This window comes from Condylostylus longicornis, unplaced genomic scaffold (genome assembly GCF_029603195.1).
Source record: "Condylostylus longicornis isolate FDR11 unplaced genomic scaffold, ASM2960319v2 ptg000001l, whole genome shotgun sequence".
Classification (NCBI taxonomy): domain Eukaryota; kingdom Metazoa; phylum Arthropoda; class Insecta; order Diptera; family Dolichopodidae; genus Condylostylus; species Condylostylus longicornis.
Genome location: NW_026577970.1, coordinates 2,653,058 through 2,660,634, shown reverse-complemented (window position 1 = coordinate 2,660,634; position 7,577 = coordinate 2,653,058). Strand labels below are relative to the sequence as shown.

The window sequence follows — 7,577 nt, the reverse complement described above, 5'->3', positions numbered from 1 at the left end:
TGTAAATGATATGGTATTATTTTTTTCAAGTTAATAAATAATTAATAAATAATTTAATGCGATTAAAAATTTTAAACAAATTTCTACACAAACTTAAATTGGTGAGCAAATAATTTCAACATACACATAAATTTTTGCCGAATTAGGTGAATTTTATAGCAAAATTTGGTGTTTCTTTTGAGAAATTTATAAAATTTTTGATAAAAGAATATGTACTTTCGAATGCGGTAGCATTCCGAAAGTACATAAAATATAAATTCAAATAACACGTGTATTAAGACCTTTAGTAGGCCTTTCAGAAACTGTTTGCTTGAAATTCCTATCTTTTTTAAAATAAAAGTTATAATCAAAAAAGCTTGGATAAGTATAGAAATTTTGTGAAAATTTGTTAAAATCTCTGGAACTCGGAAATCATTGAGACTTGGCAGCCAGTCCGTATCAAAAGTTTTACTTATTTTCGATTTTCTAACCAATGGTATATCTTGCTGTATAATTTTCTGAATCACTCTATATATTTGAATTATAACATGCAGCTTGACAATCTGAGCAAAAACTTGTTTTTGAAATATTTAGAATTTTGGCTTTCATAGTTGTATGGCCACGAACCACATATCTGGGTTACACATACATATCTGGATTATGATTGGACACACAACTGTCAAATTTCACTAAGCTAAATTTATTATTTTTTTAATAATTTAATATCAGATTTTAAGACTATATGGCAGCTTCATGAACCCGTGTAGCGATTTCATTAAAATTTCTAGAATTGTAAACGCTCAATTTTAATCAATGCAGGATTTTACGCTGGTGCACCGCATAAAATTATATGTGTAAAAATTTTTGATCTATTAAACTCCTTTTTATTTGGAATTGAATTTTTAGTGTTCCTTCCGAATAAAAACTGGTTTTCTTTTTATACATTAACAATTTTACATCACTATTTCGGAAGAATAGCTGTTGAATAAACATTTTTGAGCAAATAAAAATTTTTTTCTTTTAAATAATTTTTCCTAAAGCCTATTTTGAGGTATTTTCAGTTTTGGAAAGCTATGGTTTGAACAAAAGTTTTAGAGTCCATTGAAATCATACCAGTAGTGTTCCACATTGCTATATATTTGCCAAGTGATAAATTTAAAATGAAAGGGAATTTGGGAACTACAGACGATAAAAGTTCGTGCTATTGATCAAGGTGGTTAGCATTTCAAAAATAATTAATAAATATGCATATACAGGGTCATTCAGAAACTTATGTTACAATATAACATAGTATTTCATATAAAAATATCACTTTAAAATAAAGTCACTTATTATAGCAAAGTTATTAAATTGACAACATTTTTCCATTTCATTTTGAATAAATTTTATTGTTTATTTTAAAGATACTTATTTGCATGTTTACTGTTATCTATAATACGAATTAAAATAATTATACAATAAAACGAGAAAAAATGTAATATATTTGCTTGTGTGAAACTTCAATACCATAGCTTTTATAGTTTTTCAGATATAGCCAAACAAAAGATATAGCCAGAAGGGGTCAATTAATTTTAACGACTTTTACCAGATACATTGGCCCTACTAATATATTTGTTTGTGTGAAATTTTAATAGCACAGCTTTTATAGTTTCTGAGATATAGCCAAATAAATTTTGAACTTGTATGCCAGCTACCCGAACCGGTATCCTGACCATGTCCAATTTAAATAGGGTTCTGGCACTTACTACAATCATTTGTGAAAATTTGGCGAACTTAGCTCAATTAGTTTTTGAGTTATTGCTGAGACGGACGGACGGACGGACAGACAAAGCTAAATCAACTCAGAATTCGACACTGATCAAAAACATACACTTGAGTCTATATCTAAGGGTATAAAGATGAATCCAAATCGTATTACAACAGAGATCCTGGAAAGGAATTACAACAAACAATAAAGTAAACATTGCAATAAAATGTACAGTTTCTTTCTTTATTCTTAATATTATATATTTTTTGTTGACGATAAGCTTATGTTTCTTGTAACACAAAAATTGTTAGTAAATAAAAAAATTTATCTAAGTATATACTCATATTATAAGATGTAGTAGAATTACTATATAACAATAATTTGCGACTTACGACGATATATAAACAGTGCGACTGTGAAACAAAATATTCGCTGAACAGAGAAATGCGTTATATGGGATACTTATTATATAAATTCCACTGCATTTTTGTTTTATATTATGTGTAATTCAATTTATGTGTAACTATTTTATATAATTATATAATATTTGTAGTCCTAAGAATGCTGGAAAATTTATATTGTAATATTAAGAGATAAAGCTGTAAACGAATTCAAGCTATAGCTAAAAAAGGGTTGCCAGAAACAAACTGTTACTACCAGAATTTGTGGGATAATAATGGATGTGGTGATTCAATATAGGCTGGTGCGACAGCAACCGGCTTTGCTACCGGAACAATAACTGGTTTCGGTACAGGAATTCTTATTGGTACAGCAACTGGTTTAACAACTGGATATGGCACTGGTTTTGGTACTTCAACAGTAACAATTTGTCGAATAATTTGTGGTGCTGGAGGTGCTGCAGGTGGGGCGGGTGGTGGTGCAGGAGCTGCAGCTGGAGGTCCTGGAATTGCATACATAGCACTTAATTGAATTGGTACGAATGCTTGTAAAGTTGTTGTCGCTGTTTGGCCAGGTTGTGGTCCAGCTGGAGGTGCTGGGGGCGGTGGTGGAGGTGGAGGAGGTGCTGGTGCTGCTGGTACTGGTGCTGGTGCTGCTATTTCTTGTATACTTATAGCTGGCAGCTGTTGTAATTTATATGCAGATAATGCTCCTAAACCTTCTAAACCACCATAACCATAATGATCAGCTCCTAAATAACTACGTTTTTCTCGTTCAGCATATTTTGAAAATGAAAATTCAATCGTTAACATTATTAAAAAAATGCTCTGAAATTATATTAAAATAATTTTGAATTTTAACCCTTTTGCTATATTGATGTTTTTCTTTAAACTTTTATACCAATAACTTTTTCATGTTCCTTCTTTTTGCAACTCTTCTTTATATTAGAAATTTTAAAAATCCTTTAAATGCTTTTTTTTTTTTATTTAAAGCGTAAAAATAAATTTGCAAAAAATAATTGTAAAATTTGATTAAATCATATTTTTACGAATGAAATAATTTGACGAACTCAATTCACTTTTATACTTTGAAATTAAAGTGCCCTCTTCTTGCAAGTAAACAATTTGAACTGTAAATATATGGATCAGTATTACATCTTTTATGTTTAAACATGATGTAATATCTATCACCATCTAATTTTCCGGGATACTATAAAATCATTGTACTTTAAAAGATTGGAATTTTCTTTTAAATGAACAGATGACAATAATAAAACTGAAATGTCCATAAATAGTTTATAATATGTATGTAATATGTAACATGTAAGAGTAAATATGTAATATGTACAAATGTAAAAAAGAAGTAGATGAACCAATTATAATTTTTCATGTCCATTTTCATTAGGTAACTATTGTTTTTGATTATAATTTCCACTATTATATAGATAAATGCATGATTGTAAAACGTTGATCGATTTTATTCAGGAAATATTTGTGTACAGTCTTAAAGAAATTGTTGAATGAGAAGTGATAGTATTTATGTTGGACGAGTTTTTTTTTTCGCCTGTTTCTCTATGGTCTTGTTTGTATGTTAGGTTTTGTCATTGATTTTCATTAAAATTTTGAATTAAATAAAATTTTGAGTTATGGTTTTTTCTTCTATATCTAAAACATAATTCCGATATTAATAAATTCACATAATAATTTTATGATTGACTTCAAAAACTAAAATGTTAAACAAAAAATTGATTTCTTTTTAACACAATTTGATTTTAAAAATGTAAGATTGTAGTATTAAAAATTTACATTGAAGAGTTTTTAATATTATATATATATACAAAAATTATAATTACAAATTATGGAAATCATATCGGAATTCGTTTTTGTATTTGAATGAAGAGCCTCATGTAGTTTACTGTACACTGCTCGCTCTCATAATGTACACTGCTCGTAGTTAAGTACAAATATCTTACACTATGGTATGATCATAAATCGGGAATTATCATTGATCGGGAATAAGTATATTTTGCGACTGCAACATTATTATTCTAATTACACTGTTTGTTTAAAAATTTTTTTAAAAAATATCTTATCAAAATGAATTTTTTATGCACAATGATTCAGCTTCACACAATTATCAATCAATTAGTAATTTTCTATTTAAACTTTTTCTATTAAATTAAGATTTGAATTATATTAAACAATTTTCAATATTTTTTATTAAAGATCAAATAGTTTAAATTGTTTGTGAAGTAAGCACAATAATATTTAATTTAAAACTGGAATCTAAATTTAAAATTGTATAAATGCGTTTTTAAGCATACTTACCCGTATTATATGGTCGTTCTCATGAGAAAACTATACGGAACTTTTATTATAAAAGATGCAGTTACGTGGTTTTGCCATATAACCAATAACGTACATTTTGACACTGCAAATTTGTATATGTACATAAGTAATTTTAAACCAAGTCTTTTTTTATTTCTGTGTAATTTTTCACATCTTTTCCGCGAAAATTATTCTTTAAAAAGTTTTTTAAAAGGGATGAATTTGAGCACTTAAAACTTTTAAATTTAAATGAACTTTGTTTTTGTCATTGATTTTCATTAAAAATCAATGACAAAAACAAAGAAATATCTTTAATTTATTTGCAAAAGAGCAAAATAATTTTCGAAAATATTGGTTCCATATTATAAATTTTTCTATATTAATGATAGAGAACATTTAAAAATCATTTTTTGTTTCATTATTAAAACTGCTAGTGAATTGCTAGTGAACTTTTTCAATTAAATTTCAAATTATTAATCGTTCATTCAATTTTCGATGTTTATTATTAATTTCATTTTATTGAAAATTTAAATTTGAAATATAAAAATAAAAAGCAAAAATTGAAAAATTTAAACAAAAATTTATCAAATAAAACATTGGATCAAAATTGTGCAGAATAAAATAATGAAATCCCCCTAGCGCAATTTTATTAAATTAATCTAAGCGTACAGCTTTTATCATATTGTGAGATATGAAATTCTCTTTTAAAATATTGCGTTCGACATAATTAAATGTGCACATGTTATGATGATAAACGTCACTAAAAAGTCCTTGTAATAACTTGTTTTCTGTAATTTCCAGTGCTGTGCAATAATTTTGCAAATAATATATTATTAATTGCAAATAATTACATTATTACTATGATTAATGAAAAGTTTATTGATTTTTTATTGTAAATTGTATCGTATATAAATAAAGGAGTAAAACTACTAAAAGTAATTTTGAAAATAAAGGAATAGAAATATCTTAAACATATAGCCTCAACTCGTGTTCGATTTAAGGCGTTTTGGTTTTTGATCTTTATAAAAATTCAAATTGAAATTTAAGTGCAAATTACTTTTTATAACTCATGTGCTATACTTATATTTTTTAAAGATTTTAAAAATTTAGTAGTTTTTCTAAAAGTATGAAGAAATAGAGTGCAAGAATGAAAAATAAATGCATATGCAATAAATAGCTGAGGTTTGAAATGTTAAATAACAATTTTATATAACAGAACCTAAGTTTGAGCTTCTCTATACTGGTTTTTAATTTATTTATACAAATTTGCACAAATAATTTTATTTAAATAAGGTAATTAACACCATAACAATAATAAAATGTAGTGAAAATTTTATTTTGATATTGTAAAGCTCTAGATCAAAACAAGATTTAATTTTTCTCTTATGATGGTATGATAAAAAATGTTAATGAAGTTTCAATAAAATTACCCATTTCTGCTATTTTTCAACTTTTGGAAATTTACATATGTATGTATATGGGTAAAAATTAGATTACCAATAGCACAGCTTGGTAAAAAATTGCATAATGAAGTCAATATACTTACAGTATTTGATAATTTCACATTTTATGTTTTCAATATTCGATTTTAATTAGTGACGTTACTTTTCATTAATTAAAAATATAATTTTATTTGATTAAATCTTCGATTTTTACAATAGGTCTATTTATGAATTATGATTAATTTATTAAAAAAGGAAAAATTATAGAATAATTATTAATATTCAATTTAACTGACATTAATTATTCTATATAATATTTAGTAACTATTAGATAATAGATTGACTTGCTATTTTATATATTTTTTTTTGGGTTATTTAAAAATTATTCTATTTATTACCATATAATCAATGTTATGAATTTTCTTTCATCGCCATCCACCTTTATATATTGGTCCTCTTATTGTATAGAATGTGGAAACTGGTGGTCTTGATAGTATTATTGGTTTTGGAGCAGGTAACTGAATTGGAATTGGTTTTCTAACTTCGAAAGTTGTTATTATATTTCTAATAATTTCAGGTGCAGGTGCTGGTGCAGGTGCAGCAGCTGGTGCTGGAGCAGGTTCTGGAGCAGGAGCTGGTGGAGCCGGAGGTGCGGGTGGTTCCGGAGCTGGAGGTTCCGGTTCTGGTGCTGGTGTTTCTGGTTCGGGCTCCGGTGCCGGTGGTTCCGGTGGAGGCGCCGCTGGAGGTGCAGCAATTGAATACATTGCTGATAAATTAATTGGAATAAATGCTGGTAACTGTATTGTAGTGGGTCCAGCTGGTGCCGGTGGTGGAGCTGGTTTTGGTGGTGGAGGTGGTGGTGGTGGTGGTGGTGGAGGTGGTGGTGGCGGTGGAGGTGGTGGGGGCGGAGGTGGTGGTGGTGCTGGAGGTGCTGGAGGTGGAGCTGGCGGTGCTGGAGCTGGTACCGGCGATGGTGGTATTGCCAAAAGACTTTTTAAATCTTCTAAACTAATTTTTATACCAGGACCATTTCCAACCGCTAATGTATTTAAATCGAGTAATCCGCCATCAAAATAACTTCTTTTATTTCGGTTAAAATATTTTGGATATTTATATATGTAGGCATTAGTAGTGCACAATATCAAAAGGAACTGCAATAAAAATATATTAAATTTTTGTTTTATTATCAAAAAAACGATAATGTCCGTTATAAAATTTTAATTACTTACAATTAATATCTTCATTATACACTTTAATAATATTTTTTTATTTTAATTCACATTTGATCGATATTTCGCTGACAAATAATACAAAAAATGATCCATTACCCGACTTTATATACAAAATTGAATAAAGTCAAAGTTTATAAATATTTTTAAATAAAGTAGATAAAAAATATTATAATTTCCTCTTTTCCAATGTTTTTCATTTCAAAATTTTCTTTAATATACAATTTGTTTTCCTTCACGCTCAAAAGAGTGACACAAGTTCACCAAATATGTAAATCGTTAAACAATCACCATGCTTCAACGGACGAGTTTTGACACCATCCAAAAATGGTACTTGATATAGTTTTAGTTATCATGATTAGCAATTTATTTAAGTACCTTCGCGTTAATGCAGGTGAATCTAATACATTGTGGTATAGACGCAAGACTATGTTATAATGTATGTATATCTGTA

At 27.9% G+C, this 7,577-nt stretch overlaps 2 protein-coding genes across 2 annotated transcripts; both read right to left on the bottom strand.

Moving 5' to 3' along the window:
• Positions 1 to 2,379: 2,379 nt before the first annotated feature.
• Positions 2,380 to 3,318, bottom strand: LOC129618960 (uncharacterized). The gene is made up of 2 exons (XM_055534003.1): positions 3,212 to 3,318; positions 2,380 to 2,884 (listed from the first exon to the last, which is right to left on the bottom strand). The coding sequence occupies exons 1-2, from the start codon at positions 3,316 to 3,318 to the stop codon at positions 2,380 to 2,382; spliced, it is 612 nt and encodes a 203-aa protein (XP_055389978.1).
• A 3,001-nt stretch (positions 3,319 to 6,319) lies between these two features.
• On the bottom strand, positions 6,320 to 7,138 carry LOC129618951 (uncharacterized). The gene is made up of 2 exons (XM_055533992.1): positions 7,124 to 7,138; positions 6,320 to 7,045 (listed from the first exon to the last, which is right to left on the bottom strand). Exons 1-2 carry the CDS (start codon positions 7,136 to 7,138, stop codon positions 6,320 to 6,322), a joined length of 741 nt encoding a protein of 246 aa, XP_055389967.1.
• Between the last annotated feature and the right edge of the window lie 439 nt (positions 7,139 to 7,577).

Bases quoted from the DNA above. Each gene is read 5' to 3' on its own strand.
- LOC129618960 (XM_055534003.1), bottom strand. From the start codon at position 3,318: ATGGTGATAGATATTACATCATGTTTAAACATAAAAGATGTAATACTG. The intron at 2,885-3,211 runs GTATAAAAGTGA...AGAAAAACGTAG, and splicing joins GAGGGCACTTTAATTTCAAA to TTATTTAGGAGCTGATCATT.